At 41.1% G+C, this 20,891-nt stretch overlaps 1 protein-coding gene across 1 annotated transcript; it reads right to left on the bottom strand.

Moving 5' to 3' along the window:
• Positions 1-10,432: 10,432 nt before the first annotated feature.
• LOC117486865 (rano class II histocompatibility antigen, A beta chain-like) lies at positions 10,433-19,332 on the bottom strand. Its single transcript, XM_034135451.1, is given in 6 exon segments — positions 10,433-10,908; positions 11,066-11,179; positions 12,570-12,637; positions 12,781-12,901; positions 12,904-12,993; positions 19,323-19,332. Coding segments are annotated over 5 exon segments (363 nt in total). The 5' UTR covers positions 12,938-12,993; positions 19,323-19,332; the 3' UTR covers positions 10,433-10,882.
• Between the last annotated feature and the right edge of the window lie 1,559 nt (positions 19,333-20,891).

Raw genomic sequence — 20,891 nt, 5'->3', positions numbered from 1 at the left:
AGAGAGAGAGAGAGGAGAGGGAGAGAGAGAGAGAGAGAGAGAGAGAGAGAGAGGTTACTGTAAACTGTTGAATAATGTAGTTCATCTACTTTTAGTAGTTTGTTTAAATGTTTTAATGATGTTGTTTTGTTTGTAGAAGTGCATCATTCCTTGATTTATTGTAAAATGAATCTGAACTCTTTGATCTGTTCTGATGATAAACTGAAGCCATTTCTAAATTAACCCAATTAAGTGAGTTTTAAATCGTCCTACTTAGTTTATCAGGAAATGATGAAGAGGAACAAATTAAATGATTTCAAAATGATATCTATGTAGGTGCTGACGCTGTTGGTGGTTCTAGTGTTTACAGACATTTAAATTAAATATGTGTAATGGCAAATTCCATCTATGATTTTCTTACCTGGAATTCTGCCTTTTTGAACAGACTGACTGAATGCTAGCTATACTGAGTCCTAGCTATATTGAGTCCTAGCTATATTGAGTCCTAGCTATACTGAGTCCTAGCTATACTGAGTCCTAGCTATATTGAGTCCTAGCTATACTGAGTCCTAGCTATATTGAGTCCTAGCTATACTGAGTCCTAGCTATACTGAGTCCTAGCTATATTGAGTCCTAGCTATACTGAGTCCTAGCTATACTGAGTCCTAGCTATATTGAGTCCTAGCTATATTGAGTCCTAGCTATACTGAGTCCTAGCTATACTGAGTCCTAGCTATACTGAGTCCTAGCTATATTGAGTCCTAGCTATATTGAGTCCTAGCTATACTGAGTCCTAGCTATATGAGTCCTAGCTATACGAGTCCTAGCTATATTGAGTCCTAGCTATACTGAGTCCTAGCTATATTGAGTCCTAGCTATACTGAGTCCTAGCTATATTGAGTCCTAGCTATACTGAGTCCTAGCTATATTGAGTCCTAGCTATACTGAGTCCTAGCTATATTGAGTCCTAGCTATACTGAGTCCTAGCTATATTGAGTCCTAGCTATATTGAGTCCTAGCTATACTGAGTCCTAGCTATATTGAGTCCTAGCTATATTGAGTCCTAGCTATATTGAGTCCTAGCTATACTGAGTCCTAGCTATATTGAGTCCTAGCTATATTGAGTCCTAGCTATATTGAGTCCTAGCTATACTGAGTCCTAGCTATACTGAGTCCTAGCTATATTGAGTCCTAGCTATACTGAGTCCTAGCTATATTGAGTCCTAGCTATATTGAGTCCTAGCTATATTGAGTCCTAGCTATACTGAGTCCTAGCTATATTGAGTCCTAGCTATTTGAGTCCTAGCTATATTGAGTCCTAGCTTACTGAGTCCTAGCTATACTGAGTCCTAGCTATATTGAGTCCTAGCTATACTGAGTCCTAGCTATACTGAGTCCTAGCTATATTGAGTCCTAGCTATATTGAGTCCTAGCTATATTGAGTCCTAGCTATACTGAGTCCTAGCTATACTGAGTCCTAGCTATACTGAGTCCTAGCTATACTGAGTCCTAGCTATACTGAGTCCTAGCTATATTGAGTCCTAGCTATATTGAGTCCTAGCTATATTGAGTCCTAGCTATATTGAGTCCTAGCTATATTGAGTCCTAGCTATATTGAGTCCTAGCTATATTGAGTCCTAGCTATACTGAGTCCTAGCTATATTGAGTCCTAGCTATATTGAGTCCTAGCTATATTGAGTCCTAGCTATACTGAGTCCTAGCTATATTGAGTCCTAGCTATATTGAGTCCTAGCTATATTGAGTCCTAGCTATACTGAGTCCTAGCTATACTGAGTCCTAGCTATATTGAGTCCTAGCTATACTGAGTCCTAGCTATATTGAGTCCTAGCTATATTGAGTCCTAGCTATACTGAGTCCTAGCTATATTGAGTCCTAGCTATATTGAGTCCTAGCTATATTGAGTCCTAGCTATACTGAGTCCTAGCTATACTGAGTCCTAGCTATACTGAGTCCTAGCTATATTGAGTCCTAGCTATACTGAGTCCTAGCTATACTGAGTCCTAGCTATATTGAGTCCTAGCTATATTGAGTCCTAGCTATATTGAGTCCTAGCTATACTGAGTCCTAGCTATACTGAGTCCTAGCTATACTGAGTCCTAGCTATACTGAGTCCTAGCTATACTGAGTCCTAGCTATATTGAGTCCTAGCTATATTGAGTCCTAGCTATATGAGTCCTAGCTATATTGAGTCCTAGCTATATTGAGTCCTAGCTATATGAGTCCTAGCTATATTGAGTCCTAGCTATACTGAGTCCTAGCTATATTGAGTCCTAGCTATATTGAGTCCTAGCTATATTGAGTCCTAGCTATACTGAGTCCTAGCTATATTGAGTCCTAGCTATATGAGTCCTAGCTATATTGAGTCCTAGCTATACTGAGTCCTAGCTATACTGAGTCCTAGCTATATTGAGTCCTAGCTATACTGAGTCCTAGCTATATTGAGTCCTAGCTATATTGAGTCCTAGCTATACTGAGTCCTAGCTATACTGAGTCCTAGCTATATTGAGTCCTAGCTATACTGAGTCCTAGCTATACTGAGTCCTAGCTATACTGAGTCCTAGCTATACTGAGTCCTAGCTATATTGAGTCCTAGCTATACTGAGTCCTAGCTATATGAGTCCAGCTATATTGAGTCCTAGCTATACTGAGTCCTAGCTATACTGAGTCCTAGCTATATTGAGTCCTAGCTGAGTCCTATACTGAGTCCTAGCTATACTGAGTCCTAGCTATACTGAGTCCTAGCTATATGAGTCCTAGCTATACTGAGTCCTAGCTATACTGAGTCCTAGCTATACTGAGTCCTAGCTATACTGAGTCCTAGCTATACTGAGTCCTAGCTATACTGAGTCCTAGCTATACTGAGTCCTAGCTATACTGAGTCCTAGCTATACTGAGTCCTAGCTATATTGAGTCCTAGCTATACTGAGTCCTAGCTATACTGAGTCCTAGCTATATTGAGTCCTAGCTATACTGAGTCCTAGCTATACTGAGTCCTAGCTATATTGAGTCCTAGCTATACTGAGTCCTAGCTATATTGAGTCCTAGCTATATTGAGTCCTAGCTATACTGAGTCCTAGCTATACTGAGTCCTAGCTATATTGAGTCCTAGCTATACTGAGTCCTAGCTATACTGAGTCCTAGCTATATTGAGTCCTAGCTATACTGAGTCCTAGCTATACTGAGTCCTAGCTATATTGAGTCCTAGCTATACTTGAGTCCTAGCTATATTGAGTCCTAGCTATACTGAGTCCTAGCTATATTGAGTCCTAGCTATATTGAGTCCTAGCTATATTGAGTCCTAGCTATATTGAGTCCTAGCTATATTGAGTCCTAGCTATATTGAGTCCTAGCTATACTGAGTCCTAGCTATATTGAGTCCTAGCTATACTGAGTCCTAGCTATATTGAGTCTAGCTATACTGAGTCCTAGCTATATTGAGTCCTAGCTATATTGAGTCCCTAGCTATACTGAGTCCTAGCTATATTGAGTTCCTAGCATACTGAGTCCTAGCTATATTGAGTCCTAGCTATATTGAGTCCTAGCTATACTGAGTCCTAGCTATATTGAGTCCTAGCTATATTGAGTCCTAGCTATACTGAGTCCTAGCTATATTGAGTCCTAGCTATACTGAGTCCTAGCTATATTGAGTCCTAGCTATATTGAGTCCTAGCTATACTGAGTCCTAGCTATATTGAGTCCTAGCTATACTGAGTCCTAGCTATACTGAGTCCTAGCTATATTGAGTCCTAGCTATATTGTCTGCAGTTCTAGGGTTAATATGAATCTAATATGATTGTCATCGGTCTAAATTAGATTTCAAATGATTAACTGTGTATGTAATGAAGATCATAGTGTGGGTTGAATCCATTTTCATAACCACTGTCTTTTAACTGATTTAAATGCGGAAACTGGGCTTACTCATCAGAATTACGTATGACTTGACTTGACTTGACTTGACCTGAGCAATGACTTGACTTGACTTGACTTGACTTGACCTGAGCAATGACTTGACTTGACTTGACCTGAGCAATGACTTGACTTGACCTGAGCAGTGACTTGACTTGACTTGACCTGAGCAGTGACTTGACTTGACCTGAGCAATGACTTGACTTGACCTGAGCAGTGACTTGACTTGACCTGAGCAGTGACTTGACTTGACTTGACTTGACTTGACCTGAGCAGTGACTTGACTTGACTTGACCTGAGCAATGACTTGACTTGACCTGAGCAATGACTTGACTTGACCTGAGCAGTGACTTGACTTGACTTGACTTGACCTGAGCAATGACTTGACTTGACTTGACTTGACCTGAGCAGTGACTTGACTTGACTTGACCTGAGCAATGACTTGACTTGACTTGACTTGACCTGAGCAATGACTTGACTTGACTTGACTTGACCTGAGCAGTGACTTGACTTGACTTGACTTGACCTGAGCAGTGACTTGACTTGACTTGCTTGACTCTCACCACAGTGACTTGGGACTTGCTTGATACTTGTAGGTCAAGACTTGAGACTTGCTCATGACTTGCACATGTAGGACTTACTCCCACCTCTGGTATTCTGTAATGTTTTGGGTTCAGTTTAAAGTTTGGCATGTAACAGGAAAAACATGGATTTAGGCTTTTGTGAGAGCATGAATCGAATCCCAGATGCAAAACAGATGCATAAATGTTCCTTCTTTTATTTTACATCTCGGACATTTTGGAGAGTTTTCTTTGGTATGCATCTTTTTGGGTGTGAGGTAAAATTTGTTGATAAATTTAAAGTTTGCTTCTTTGATTTTATTGCTTGTGAATGGAAAGTGTGTTCTCTCACAGATATTCAGCCAAGTAGTTTCATCTATCTGTATCCCTAAGTCCTTTTCCCAGATCTTTTTTAAAGTTAGAAATGATGACTGAGCTCTTTTAGAAAAAACTGCATTAAATTCACTAATGTGACTTTGATCGTGCTCGATGACATCAATATCTCCTCCTCTTCTAACAATCCCCATCTCAATGTATTGCTTTTAATAATTGATTGGATCACGTTCCTAATTTGCAGGTATCTGAAAAAAATCCTTATTTGAAATGTCATATTCTGCTCTTAAGTCATTAAATGATTTCATTGTTACATCTTTGTGAAACAAATGTTTCAATTGCTTTATACCTGATTTCGTCCATTTGTTTATATCGATTGACAACAAATATTTGCTAAGATCCGGATTGTTCAAAATAGGAGAAAAGATGGAAATACCAGAGTTAACATGAACTTTTTTTGTACAGTCCCTCCAGGCTAAAAGTGTATTGATCTGTAAAACATTTGTCCATATTTTTCACCTTATTGAAATCCTTAACAAATATAAGAGTTTCCACTGGCAGCGGGTCAAAGACATTGGCTTCTATCTGAACCCATAGTGAATCCTTTCTTCCCAGAGACCATGATAGTACATTTCTTAATTGAGCTGACCAGAAGTAGTGTTGAAAGTTAGGAAGACCAAGTCCCCCCCATAGTTTCTGGTTTCATGAGAGTAATTAACTTGATTCTTGGTTTTTTATTACACCAGATACATTTTGAGATATGTCTATTGAGAGATTTAAAATAGTCAGCGGATAAATAGCATGGTAACATTTGAAAAAGAAAATTACATCTCGGTAGAATATTCATTTTTATGACATTGATTCTTCCTAGCAGTGATATTGGCAATGTGGACCATTTAGATAAATCCTGTTTGATTTTGTCAATGAGCGGATTGTAATTCTCTTTAAACAGATTATCCAGGTGTGGTGTTATATTTATTCCTAAGTATTTAAAGCCACCTGGTGACAAATGAAAAGAACAAGACTTTTCCAGATTTGCTGTTGGCGTGATATGTTAGAAACAAGCATTAGATTTCTTAAAATTAATTTTATATCCTGAGTATCTTCCAAATTGCTCTATCGTGTCGTGCAGATGTGCTACTGAATGTTCTGGGTCTGTTAAGTAAAGAATGATATCGTCAGCATACAGAGAAATGTTGTGTTCATCGTTAATCTTCACTCCTTTAATACCCATGTTGTCTCGCACACATGACGCCAGCGGTTCAATCACAATAGCAAAAAGCAAAGGCGACAGTGGGCATCCCTGTCTTGTCCCCCTTGTTAGTGGAAAAACATCTGAGGAACTGCAGTTAGTGATGACCGCTGCGTTAGGATTTTTATAAATTGATTTGACCCACTCCATGAACCGAGAGCCCATATTCAATCTGTTCAAGATAGCAAAAAGAAAATTCCACTCTACCCTGTCAAACGCCTTCTCGGCATCTAAAGAAAGAAGCAGAGAAGGCCTCTGACAGGTGTCCAAATGGTTTATAACATTCAAAAGTCTCCTTATATTATCAGAAGAATATCTGCCCTTGACAAAACCTGTTTGATCAAGACTAATTAGTTTAGGTAAAATAGTTTCCAGTCGTTTTGCTAATAATTTGCTAGCTAACAATACTGTATAGTTTGTATGTATTGTTTGAGATATGTGTTATCCTCCAATTAGCCTACTTTATAACACTAGCTAGCTAACTAACTAACTAACTAAGCTAGCTAACATTAGGACTACTGTATCTATAGTATAATGTGTGTGTGTGTGTGTGTGTGTGTGTGTGTGTGTGTGTGTGTGTGTGTGTGTGTGTGTGTGTGTGTGTGTGTGTGTGTGTGTGTGCAGTGTTTCCCCTAACATTGAGCCCCGCCAACAGAATGAAAATGTATAGTATTGCAAATCCCCACAAAAATCCCACAAAAGTATGTAGTGAACCTGACTATAAGAATATTCTACTCAATATATTGTAGCTAGTGTCTGTCTCACTTTCACTGTTATTTACCTGTGGCTTACTTAAAGGGGACCTATCATGCAAAATGCACTTTGTGATATCTTTTATACATAAACCTGTGTCCCCGGTGCGTCGGGGAACTCACGCAGCGTCAGAAAATAAAACCCTCTCTCTTTTCCTCCGTACCCACATCTTTTAAAAATGGGGGAACAACGAGCGGATACAGATTCCATCCGAACTGACGTCAAATCAGCAGCGGACCCACAGAAAGTTGCTATCAGAAACAATGCCTGACGTGTTTTGGACGTAATCTCGTCTTTGTTTACATTAGCAAGCATCGCTAACACTCAGAGCTAACCTGTACTGGAGAGCACATGTGTTTAAAAAGCAGGAAATAAAAAAAGAACTCACCTTGTGTTGGAGAAACTTCTGTGTAGCAGTGCAGGAGGAGTCACCGACTCAGGAAGGAGACACGGGGAGAGCTGGAGCTTTGATGGCAAACACTGATGGTTTATTACGAGCTTCGGCCGGAGAATTCACAAAACAAGTCCAAGAGCCAGAGGTTCTGACTTCACGGGAGAGTTTCCACGTCAATTCTGAAGAGCTCTACCCCAGACCCGTGTGTTTAGCTAGTTCAGAGAGAATAACCAACATTGAGCAGAACAACATAGAAGCATAACACCTCTATCAGCTGACGCCAGCAGGCAGGAACAGGGAGACACACTGAGAGCACAGCAGCCAAAGTTACAGGTGCGTGTGCTCAGTCAGGTCAGAACTGATACACTGGGTCAAAGCTATGGGCCTTGGGAAATATTTCCCCAACATCTTGTGATAAACCCGCAAGAGAAAAAGCATTTGAGCTCCATACTGTTTCAGAAATAATCCTTGATGTGGTTTAGAACAGGATGGCGTTTTATCACAGCAGAATTTAACTTTATCTCCGGTAGAATTCTGATCAGGCATTAGCTCCGCCTCCTCTTCTTTCTTTTTTTCAAGCTAAGGACCCAAATTCTGCGTTTCTCTAACAGGGCTTCAGAAGAGGGGTTTGAGCAGTATGAGGCGTGGGTACAACGGGGGATCTGTTTGGGATTTTGAAAAAGAAACTTCACAGACATGTTTTATATAGGTCTGGCCCTACAATATATGTTTCAAATATAGTATGATAGGTCCCCTTTAACTGACGCTTATTTGTTTAGTTTAAGGAAATCTAATAGCTCATCTGTGCTGATTATTGTCAGTGGTGATACACTTAATGAGGACCAGGCAGATGAAACAGAAGGTGACAGGAGCCCCCACAGAGAGGAAGAAGAGACAGGTTTGTTTTGATAGGAACTGTGCCAAAAGTTATAAAAGTGTATTGATTTGAAAATGGGTGTATAGTATTGTATGTCATCATTTTTGTAATCTAAATCTAAAAATCCTCTCTTCTCTTCTTTTCTTTTCCACTCCCAAGATGATGTCCCTCCTATGAAGAAGACGGCCTTGGACCAGATGTTCGGTGATTTCCTCCCTGCAAGATCACCAGTAAAGACCACAAAGGAGAGAGCTAAGGAGGAAATCTTAAAGTACAGAGAGAGGGATGCTTTAGGTTTGAGTGGTGATGTGTTGCAGTGGTGGAAAAAACAAGTGGATCTTCCACTGCTCTCAACATTGGCAAAGAGCTACCTGTCCATCCCTGCAACAAGTGTACCCTCTGAACGAGTGTTTAGTACAGCCGGTGACATAGTGACAGCAAAGCGCAGCTTGCTTCATCCTGATCATGTTGATCAACTCATATTCCTGAAGAAAAACCTGCAAGACATATGAGTTCAATCACTCAGTGAGGTGTTATGTCAGTGAGAGTGGTTTTTATTTTACAGCAGCCTGTGACTGCCAATAATAGTTGAAATGTTATTAAGACCTATTTTTGAAAGGTTATTTGTATTCTTTATATGTTCATAATAGAAACAGCTGCTTTCTGCTCACTGGTGAGTTAGCCTACTGAATGAGTGTTAAGGCCCTGACACACCAGCCAGTCACCAGAGAACTCGCCGACACCGACACCGACTGTTCCATCGGCGACTTCTCCTGCGTCTTGGCCGTGTGTCGCACTGGAACACACCACAAAGACTTCAGCCGAGCACGTACGAACTGCGCATGCGTGAGTGGCAATAACTCTCCTTACCAGCAGGCGGCGGTAGTGTGTATTCGTCATTCAAAATAGGCAACAACCGGAAGACAGAGAAGAAGAACAGACTGATATAAACAAACAAATAGCGTGTGCGTTCCATTTTCACTCTCGTCCATCGAAAACATGTTTTAGAATATAAAAATACATGAATGATGAAATGAGCACATAAAGTGCAGACATACTATAAAATCACAGTTAATAGACCTGCATCTGATGATCGCAGTGTTCTGGCGGGTGTGTAGTTTATTGAGTCAGTAATGTAGTAATGGCCACTTCTTGCTAAATTTACGATGAGATGAAAAACCGGACTTGACCAAACAAATCACGGAGCTCTCAGCAGAGGACAGCCGGGGACGCTCCCGCCGATATCAGAGATGTCCCTGCTATGTGTGGGAGGTAAGAGAGGACATTTAAGGGCTATGTTTGATGTCTTTAAGTATCACCTGCTTTCGCCCAACAACGCAAGACGGCCGATATCGGCCTGGTGTGTAGGGGCCTTTATGTACATCAGTCTGGCAGCTGTATGGCCATTGCTATATGGTAATTGTTTTTTGCAGGTGCTGGTCAATAAGGAATAAAACAAAATCCTCTGTCGTACCATATTGAATTGTATCATTATTTTGCACCGTGTTGAATCGCATCGTATCGCCCCGAATCGCATAATGTTGAATCAAATCGTATCGAACTGTATCGCAACAGGGGTGAATCGTATTGTATCACATCGCCTGGTGTTTCAAAGGTATCGTTAATGTATCGCATCGTTGGCAACGTATCGAGATGCGCATCGCATCGGCCTCAGTGATGGAGATGCACATCTATACGTAGTGTGCATATATACGTAAAGCGATAGTATATACCCCCCCCCCCCCCCCCCCCCCCCCCCCCCCCCCCCCCACCCCGCTCTCGGGGTGGACGCCCTCTCAGCCCTGGTCTGGCGGAAACACTGCCTTGGACCCTCTGTCCTAGCACCCTCTGTCCTTGGACCCTGTGTCCTTGGACCCTGTGTCCTTACACCCTCTGCCCTTGGACCCTCACCCTGGAGGAGGAAACCCCCTGATCTCTGATGTCTGACAGGAATATGAGAGTATGTGCGTGGTGTCTCTGTGGGAGGACCACCTCCCAGCTGTCCCCTCCGTCCCCTCCATGGAGACCAGTGGGATTTCTGTCAGAAGCTGCTATTTGGGGGTTTTGGTGGATTGTAAACAGTCCTGGCTGTCAGAGAACGTCTCCTGTGTCTCATTGAGACAGTCAGTTCATCTGAAGCTTTACAGACGGGGGTCTCGGTCCTCGCTCGGATCAGCAATATTCAGGGATGGATTTATAGACCAGACCTTTAACATGAGTACGTGCTGACTGGATGCTGCTGGCTCTCTGGAGGGTAATCAGAAGGAGTGATACTACATTATGAACAGTGACACAGAGGGGACCAGACACCAGCCGGGACCCCTGAGATGTGTTGGTTCAGTAAATCAGAGTCAGGAAGTAGTCTCAAGGTTTATTGAAAAGTCTCACAATCAGCAACCCTGGAGGAAGGCTTTAAACTACCTGGAGTACATTGATTTAGAAACAGAGCTTTGGATATAAGTACATATTGATTTCACACAAAGACTAGCACAGTCCAGACTGAACCTGGTCTGTCAGAGTAAATACCCCCCCCCCCTGCACTATATCTGCTATATACTGGTTTATATGGAGCCCTTAATTCCCAACAGAGTCATGATGACCAGAGTCCTGGATCAGGGTTCAGACCGGCAGAGTATCAGAGCTCAGATCATCACAGAGTCAGCAGCTAGCAGCACATGAAGCGGTTTGAAGACACACACAGGACCAGGACCCACTGCTAGGAACCAGGACCAGGACCAGCCGCTGGGGACCAGGACCAGGATCAGCTGCTGGGGACCAGGAACTGCTGCTGGGAACCAGGACCAGGATCAGTGGCTGGGAACCAGGATCCGTCCTGAAAGAGAAGACGAGGACAGGGTCAATCCAAACCCTGATACCTCAGTGAACCGGTCCTTCAGAACCATGTGGGTGCAGAGGACCAGGTCTCTGGAGGAGGTCTTAGCACAGACCGGGTCTGATGGATCTGAAACTTTGAAAGTGAGCTGCTTCACCTCTGGACTTCCTCTTGTAGTAGATGAACCCGGCCAGAGATAAGGTCAGACCCAGGATCAGCCCTGCAGCTCCGATGGCTATCTTGTTCCTCTCAGACTCTGGCATGGAGGGGTCTGAGGACAGACAGGTAGAGAGAGAGACAGGTGAGCAGAGAGACAGGTGGAGAGACAGGTGGAGAGAGAGACAGGTGGGAGAGAGAGACAGGTGGAGAGAGAGAGACAGGTGGAGAGACAGGTGGAGAGCAGAGAGACAAGTGAGCAGAGAGACAGGTGCAGAGAGACAGGTGAGCAGAGAGACAAGGTGAGTCAGAAGAGACAGGTGGAGAGAGAGAGAGACAGGTGAGCAGAGAGACAGGTGAGCAGAGAGACAGGTGGAGAGCAGAGAGACAGGTGGAGAGAGAGAGAGACAGGTGAGCAGAGAGACAGGTGGAGAGAGAGAGACAGGTGAGCAGAGAGACAGGAGAGCAGAGAGACAGGTGAGCAGAGAGACAGGTGAGCAGAGAGACAGGTGGAGAGAGAGAGAGACAGGTGAGCAGAGAGACAGGTGGAGAGAGAGAGAGACATGGGTCAGACAGACAGGTGGAGAGAGAGAGAGACAGATGGACAGACAGGTGGAGAGAGAGAGAGACAGACAGATGGAGAGAGAGGTGGAGAGCAGAGAGACAGGTGAGCAGAGAGAGAGACAGGTGAGCAGAGAGACAGGTGGAGAGAGAGAGACAGGTGAGCAGAGAGACAGGTGGAGAGAGAGAGAGACAGGTGAGCAGAGAGACAGGTGGAGAGACAGGTGGAGAGAGAGACAGGTGGAGAGAGAGACAGGTGGAGAGAGAGAGACAGGTGGAGAGACAGGTGGAGAGCAGAGAGACAAGTGAGCAGAGAGACAGGTGAGCAGAGAGACAGGTGAGCAGAGAGACAGGTGAGCAGAGAGACAGGTGAGCAGAGAGACAGGTGAGCAGAGAGACAGGTGGAGAGCAGAGAGACAGGTGGGGAGAGCAGAGAGACAGGTGAGCAGAGAGACAGGTGAGCAGAGAGACAGGTGGAGAGCAGAGAGACAGGTGGAGAGAGAGAGAGACAGGTGAGCAGAGAGACAGGTGAGAGAGAGAGAGACAGGTGAGCAGAGAGACAGGTGGAGAGCAGAGAGACAGGTGGAGAGAGAGAGACAGGTGAGCAGAGAGACAGGTGGAGAGAGAGAGACAGGTGAGCAGAGAGACAGGTGGAGAGAGAGAGACAGGTGAGCAGAGAGACAGGTGGAGAGAGAGAGAGACAGATGGGTCAGACAGACAGATGGAGAGAGAGGTGGAGAGCAGAGAGACAGGTGAGCAGAGAGACAGGTGAGCAGAGAGAGAGACAGGTGAGCAGAGAGACAGGTGAGAGCAGAGAGACAGGTGAGCAGAGAGACAGGTGGAGAGAGAGATACAGGTGAGCAGAGAGACAGGTGAGCAGAGATACAGGTGAGCAGACAGACAGGTGGTCAGACAGACAGGTGAGCAGACAGACAGGTATTTACCCCAGTCAGTAACCAGAGGCTCTCCCAGGCTGACGTGCTCCACCATGCAGGAGATCTTGTCTCCAGACCTGCAGACACAAAGCAGCATTCAGACTGGACCTGGACCTGGACCTGGACTCACCTGGGCGTGTACTCCAGGTGGGAGTGGACCTGGATCTGGACTCACCTGGGCGTGTACTCCAGGTGGGAGTGGACCTGGACCTGGACTCACCTGGGCGTGTACTCCAGGTGGGAGTGGACCTGGTAGTACCAGTCACTGTCAGCCAGCTCTTCAGAGGAAGTGACATCAGAGGTGACTTCCTGTCCATTCCTGATCCAGCTCACTTTGATGAGTTTGGGTAGAACTCGTAGACGCTGCAGACCAGCATGGCCGGATGTGATCCACTGGGAGAGACCGTGGAGTGAAGCCGGACGTAGGGCTTCACTGAAACACACATCATCGTTACCGTTAGTAATTAGTGGTTAACTACTGTTATTAACATCATAGTTACCGTTAGTAATTAGTGGTTAACTACTGTTATTAACATCATAGTTACCGTTAGTAATTAGTGGTTAACTGCTGTTATTAACATCATAGTTACCGTTAGTAATTAGTGGTTAACTACTGTTATTAACATCATAGTTACCGTTAGTAATGAGTGGTTAACTACTGTTATTAACATCATGGTTACCGTTAGTAATTAGTGGTTAACTACTGTTATTAACATCATCGTTACCGTTAGTAATTAGTGGTTAACTACTGTTATTAACATCATCGTTACCGTTAGTAATTAGTGGTTAACTGCTGTTATTAACATCATCGTTACCGTTAGTAATTAGTGGTTAACTACTGTTATTAACATCATGGTTACCGTTAGTAATTAGTGGTTAACTGCTGTTATTAACATCATAGTTACCGTTAGTAATTAGTGGTTAACTACTGTTATTAACATCATAGTTACCGTTAGTAATTAGTGGTTAACTACTGTTATTAACATCATCGTTACCGTTAGTAATTAGTGGTTAACTACTGTTATTAACATCATCGTTACCGTTAGTAATTAGTGGTTTACTGCTGTTATTAACATCATAGTTACCGTTAGTAATTAGTGGTTAACTGCTGTTATTAACATCATAGTTACCGTTAGTAATTAGTGGTTAACTACTGTTATTAACATCAATCGTTACCGTTAGTAATTAGTGGTTAACTACTGTTATTACATCATAGTTACCGTTAGTAATTAGTGGTTAACTACTGTTATTAACATCATCGTTACCGTTAGTAATTAGTGGTTAACTACTGTTATTAACATCATAGTTACCGTTAGTAATTAGTGGTTAACTACTGTTATTAACATCATCGTTACCGTTAGTAATTAGTGGTTAAACTACTGTTTATTAACATCATCGTTACCGTTAGTAATTAGTGGTTTTACTGCTGTTATTAACATCATAGTTACCGTTAGTAATTAGTGGTTAACTACTGTTATTAACATCATAGTTACCGTTAGTAATTAGTGGTTAACTACTGTTATTAACATCATCGTTACCGTTAGTAATTAGTGGTTAACTACTGTTATTAACATCATAGTTACCGTTAGTAATTAGTGGTTAACTGCTGTTATTAACATCATCGTTACCGTTAGTAATTAGTGGTTAACTACTGTTATTAACATCATAGTTACCGTTAGTAATTAGTGGTTAACTGCTGTCATTAACATCATCGTTACCGTTAGTAATGAGTGGTTAACTACTGTTATTAACATCATAGTTACCGTTAGTAATTAGTGGTTAACTGCTGTCATTAACATCATCGTTACCGTTAGTAATTAGTGGTTAACTGCTGTTATTAACATCATAGTTACCGTTAGTAATTAGTGGTTAACTGCTGTTATTAACATCATAGTTACCGTTAGTAATTAGTGGTTAACTGCTGTTATTAACATCATCGTTACCGTTAGTAATTAGTGGTTAACTACTGTTATTAACATCATCGTTACCGTTAGTAATTAGTGGTTAACTACTGTTATTAACATCATCGTTACCGTTAGTAATTAGTGGTTAGCTACTGTTATTAACATCATCGTTACCGTTAGTAATTAGTGGTTAACTGCTGTTATTAACATCATCGTTACCGTTAGTAATTAGTGGTTTACTACTGTCATTAACATCATCGTTACCGTTAGTAATTAGTGGTTAACTGCTGTTATTAACATCATAGTTACCGTTAGTAATTAGTGGTTAACTACTGTTATTAACATCATAGTTACCGTTAGTAATTAGTGGTTAACTACTGTTATTAACATCATAGTTTACCGTTAGTAATTAGTGGTTAACTGCTGTTATTAACATCATAGTTACCGTTAGTAAATTAGTGGTTAACTACTGTTATTAACATCATAGTTACCGTTAGTAATTAGTGGTTAACTGCTGTTATTAACATCATAGTTACCGTTAGTATTAGTGGTTAACTACTGTTATTAACATCATAGTTACCGTTAGTAATTAGTGGTTAACTACTGTTATTAACATCATAGTTACCGTTAGTAAATTAGTGGTTAACTGCTGTTATTAACATCATATTTACCGTTAGTATTAGTGGTTAACTACTGTTATTAACATCATAGTTTACCGTTAGTAATTAGTGGTTAACTGCTGTTATTAACATCATAGTTACCGTTAGTAATTAGTGGTTAACTACTGTTATTAACATCATAGTTACCCGTTAGTAATTAGTGGTTAACTGCTGTTATTAACATCATAGTTACCGTTAGTAATTAGTGGTTAACTACTGTTATTAACATCAAGAGTTACCGTTAGTAATTAGTGGTTAACTGCTGTTATTAACATCATAGTTACCGTTAGTAATTAGTGGGTTAACTACTGTTATTAACATCATAGTTACCGTTAGTAATTAGTGGTTAACTGCTGTTATTAACATCATAGTTACCGTTAGTAATTAGTGGTTAACTACTGTTATTAACATCATAGTTACCGTTAGTAATTAGTGGTTAACTGCTGTTATTAACATCATAGTTACCGTTAGTAATTAGTGGTTAACTACTGTTATTAACATCATAGTTACCGTTAGTAATTAGTGGTTAACTACTGTTATTAACATCATAGTTACCGTTAGTAATTAGTGGTTAACTACTGTTATTAACATCATAGTTACCGTTAGTAATTAGTGGTTAACTACTGTCATTAACATCATCGTTACCGTTAGTAATTAGTGGTTAACTACTGTCATTAACATCATCGTTACCGTTAGTAATTAGTGGTTTACTGCTGTTATTAACATCATCGTTACCGTTAGTAATTAGTGGTTAACTACTATTATTAACATCATAGTTACCATTAGTAATTAGTGGTTTACTGCTGTTATTAACATCATAGTTACCGTTAGTAATTAGTGGTTAACTGCTGTCATTAACATCATAGTTACCGTTAGTAATTAGTGGGTTAACTACTGTTATTAACATCATAGTTACCGTTAGTAATTAGTGGTTAACTACTGTTATTAACATCATAGTTACCGTTAGTAATTAGTGGTTAACTGCTGTTATTAACATCATAGTTACCGTTAGTAATTAGTGGTTAACTACTGTTATTAACATCATAGTTACCGTTAGTAATTAGTGTTTAACTGCTGTCATTAACATCATAGTTACCGTTAGTAATTAGTGGTTAACTACTGTTATTAACATCATAGTTACCGTTAGTAATTAGTGGTTAACTACTATTATTAACATCATAGTTACCGTTAGTAATTAGTGGTTAACTGCTGTCATTAACATCATAGTTACCGTTAGTAATTAGTGGTTAACTGCTGTCATTAACATCATAGTTACCGTTAGTAATTAGTGGTTAACTGCTGTCATTAACATCATCGTTACCGTTAGTAACTAGTGGTTAACTGCTGTCATTACATCATCGTTACCGTTAGTAATTAGTGGTTAACTACTGTTATTAACATCATAGTTACCGTTAGTAATTAGTGGTTAACTACTGTTATTAACATCATAGTTACCGTTAGTAATTAGTGGTTAACTGCTGTCATTAACATCATAGTTACCGTTAGTAATTAGTGGTTAACTGCTGTCATTAACATCATCGTTACCGTTAGTAATTAGTGGTTAACTACTGTTATTAACATCATAGTTACCGTTAGTAATTAGTGGTTAACTGCTGTTATTAACATCATCGTTACCGTTAGTAGTTAGTGGTTAACTACTGTTATTAACATCATAGTTACCGTTAGTAATTAGTGGTTAACTGCTGTCATTAACATCATAGTTACCATTAGTAATTAGTGGTTTACTGCTGTTATTAACATCATAGTTACCGTTAGTAATTAGTGGTTAACTGCTGTCATTAACATCATAGTTACCGTTAGTAATTAGTGGTTAACTGCTGTTATTAACATCATAGTTACCGTTAGTAATTAGTGGTTAACTACTGTTATTAACATCATAGTTACCGTTAGTAATTAGTGGTTAACTGCTGTCATTAACATCATAGTTACCGTTGTAATTAGTGTTTAACTACTGTTATTAACATCATCGTTACCGTTAGTATTAGTGGTTAACTGCTGTCATTAACATCATAGTTACCGTTAGTAATTAGTGGTTAACTACTGTTATTAACATCATAGTTACCGTTAGTAATTAGTGGTTAACTGCTGTTATTAACATCATAGTTACCGTTAGTAATTAGTGGTTAACTGCTGTCATTAACATCATCGTTACCGTTAGTAACTAGTGGTTAACTGCTGTCATTAACATCATCGTTACCGTTAGTAACTAGTGGTTAACTGCTGTCATTAACATCATCGTTACCGTTAGTAATTAGTGGTTAACTACTGTTATTAACATCATAGTTACCGTTAGTAATTAGTGGTTAACTACTGTTATTAACATCATAGTTACCGTTAGTAATTAGTGGTTAACTGCTGTCATTAACATCATAGTTACCGTTAGTAATTAGTGGTTAACTGCTGTCATTAACATCATAGTTACCGTTAGTAATTAGTGGTTAACTGCTGTTATTAACATCATCGTTACCGTTAGTAGTTAGTGGTTAACTACTGTTATTAACATCATAGTTACCGTTAGTAATTAGTGGTTAACTGCTGTCATTAACATCATAGTTACCGTTAGTAATTAGTGGTTAACTACTGTTATTAACATCATCGTTACCGTTAGTAATTAGTGGTTAACTACTGTTATTAACATCATCGTTTGATTTTAGATATAGATTTTTAGACATAATACATACTGGTTCTGTTATTCTCTTCATAAATAACTCCTGGATCCTCAGTTAATTCAAATACACAGAACCTTTAATGTATGGATCTACAGAAGCACTTTCAATGAGAAACACTTTGAATGAAATCAATCTGCTTCATATATATGAGGGTGTGTTCAAATTAAGACTTTAGTGCAGGGGTGGGGAACCTCCATCCTCCGGGCTGTATACGGCCCTCGAGGTAATTTATAAACGCACGCAACAAAAATATAAAATAATTAAAGAAATCTAGACCGCGATATAATCAAACAATCGACTGCCTGTTTTTCCTGGCCAAGGACAGGTTCCTTGAACACAACACGAGCGTAATGTGTCATCACGTGGTGTGGTGCTTCCTGAACGCACCGGAATGCAGCTCCAGCACTTCACAAACTGCAGAACCCACGAGGAGCCGTACACATGCTGTGTTCTGTGCCTGGCTGTGTCTTTAGTTGTAAGCCCAGTGGCATCTGCTCATCTCTCATACTGATCATACAATAACACCATAGAAATCATATGATACATTACAGTACTAGTACTTCTGGGTCTTTGTGTGTCACTCAAGCTCGGCTCTGTGTGTGTGGCACGAGCATTGTGAGTGTAATAAATATTTATCACAAAGACACGTACAGTCCGATGTTGTAGAAATTTAAAAAAGGTTCCCCGCCCCTGCATTAGTGAGACGGACTGATGCCATCTCTCTCCTTTATAATCACTCAGCAGGGGGTAATAAACACCTGGAGTTACAGAACACATTTACTACGTGTTACAGAGCTAGTGTTCAGGTTAGAGGACTGCTCTCACATGCTTCATACAGCTTCAGTGACACAATATATATAAATATATACATTTATATATATAGATATATATATATATATCTATATATATATCTATAGATGTGATGCTGAGAGAGCAGAGAGACACCTTCTATATATATTTGTAATGTATTTAGTGAATGAAGATAGTGAGTTATTAAAAACAGAAGTATCATAACCCCTTCAGAGATATTAGGTGTTTCTGCTGCTGAGGCAGAGTCTCACCACCAGGTGGAGACAGAGACTAATCAAAGCATTCACTGGGTCTACAGACTCACCTGAGAGAGACAGGGTCTACAGACTCACCTGAGAGAGACAGGGTCTACAGACTGAGAGAGACAGGGTCTACAGACTCACCTGAGAGAGACAGGGTCTACAGACTGAGAGAGACAGGGTCTACAGACTCACCTGAGAGAGGCAGGGTCTACAGACTGAGAGAGACAGGGTCTACAGACTCACCTGAGAGAGGCAGGGTCTACAGACTGAGTGAGACAGGGTCTACAGACTCACCTGAGAGAGGCAGGGTCTACAGACTGAGAGAGACAGGGTCTACAGACTCACCTGAGAGAGACAGGGTCTACAGACTCACCTGAGAGAGACAGGGTCTACAGACTCACCTGAGTGAGACAGGGTCTACAGACTCACCTGAGTGAGGCAGGGTCTACAGACTCACCTGAGTGAGACAGGGTCTACAGACTCACCTGAGAGAGACAGGGTCTACAGACTCACCTGAGAGAGACAGGGTCTACAGACTCACCTGAGAGAGACAGGGTCTACAGACTCACTTGAGAGAGACAGGGTCTACAGACTCACCTGAGTGAGGCAGGGTGAGCTGGTAGTCAAGCTTAACGTTGTGTTGGCAGAACGTCTCCTTCGCTGCTCTCGCCTGGGCCAGGATTGCAGGATCCTTGTTGAAGAACTCTGCGTTCCTCACACCATAAGCAGTGTATCCAACATACTCCCCCACACTGCTGTCAAACCTGGTGTGCTCCAACTTGTTGTAATAGTATGACTGTATGTACTGGATGTCCTTCAGCTCAGAGGAGGTGAACTCACAACGGCCAGTCACATATTCCAGATATCCATCTGAAGCAGAGAAAGAGAGTCAGAGTGTGTCTCAGTTTGTCTCAGTTTGTCTCAGTTTGTCTCAGTTTGTCTCAGTTTGTCTCAGCTTGTCTCAGTTTGACTCAGTTTGACTCAGTTGTCTCAGTGTGTCTCAGTTTGTCTCAGTTTGTCTCAGTTTGTCTCAGCTTGTCTCAGTTTGTCTCAGTTTGTCTCAGTTTGTCTCAGTTTGTCTCAGTGAGTCTCAGTTTGTCTCAGTTTGTCTCAGTTTGTCTCAGTGAGTCTCAGCTTGTCTCAGCTTGTCTCAGCTTGTCTCAGTTTGTCTCAGTTTGTCTCAGTTTGTCTCAGTTTGTCTCAGCTTGTCTCAGCTTGTCTCAGTTTGTCTCAGTTTGTCTCAGTTTGACTCAGTTTGACTCAGTTTGACTCAGTTTGTCTCAGTTTGTCTCAGCTTGTCTCAGTTTGTCTCAGTTTGTCTCAGTTTGTCTCAGTTTGTCTCAGTTTGACTCAGTTTGTCTCAGTTTGACTCAGTTTGACTCAGCTTGTCTCAGTTTGTCTCAGTTTGTCTCAGCTTGTCTCAGTTTGTCTCAGTGTGTCTCAGTTAGTCTCAGTTAGTCTCAGTTTGTCTCAGCTTGTCTCAGTTTGTCTCAGTTTGACTCAGTTTGACTCAGCTTGTCTCAGTTTGTCTCAGTTTGTCTCAGCTTGTCTCAGTTTGTCTCAGTGTGTCTCAGTTAGTCTCAGTTAGTCTCAGTTTGTCTCAGCTTGTCTCAGTTTGTCTCAGTTTGTCTCAGTTTGTCTCAGTTTGACTCAGTTTGACTCAGTTTGTCTCAGTGTGTCTCAGTTTGTCTCAGTTTGTCTCAGTTTGTCTCAGCTTGTCTCAGTTTGTCTCAGTTTGTCTCAGTTTGTCTCAGTGAGTCTCAGTTTGTCTCAGTTTGTCTCAGTTTGTCTCAGTGAGTCTCAGCTTGTCTCAGCTTGTCTCAGCTTGTCTCAGTTTGTCTCAGTTTGGTCTCAGTTTGTCTCAGATTGTCTCAGCTGTCTCAGTTTGTCTCAGTTTGTCTCAGTTTGGTCTCAGTTTGTCTCAGTGAGTCTCAGTTTTGTCATCAGTTTGTCTCAGTGTGTCTCAGTTTGTCTCAGCTTGTCTCAGTTTGTCTCAGTTTGTCTCAGCTTGTCTCAGTTTGTCTCA

The sequence above is a fragment of the Trematomus bernacchii genome, unplaced genomic scaffold, assembly GCF_902827165.1.
Source record: "Trematomus bernacchii unplaced genomic scaffold, fTreBer1.1, whole genome shotgun sequence".
Taxonomy (NCBI): domain Eukaryota; kingdom Metazoa; phylum Chordata; class Actinopteri; order Perciformes; family Nototheniidae; genus Trematomus; species Trematomus bernacchii.
Note: the sequence above shows the minus strand (reverse complement) of the source record. Positions and strands in the feature narration are given on the sequence as shown.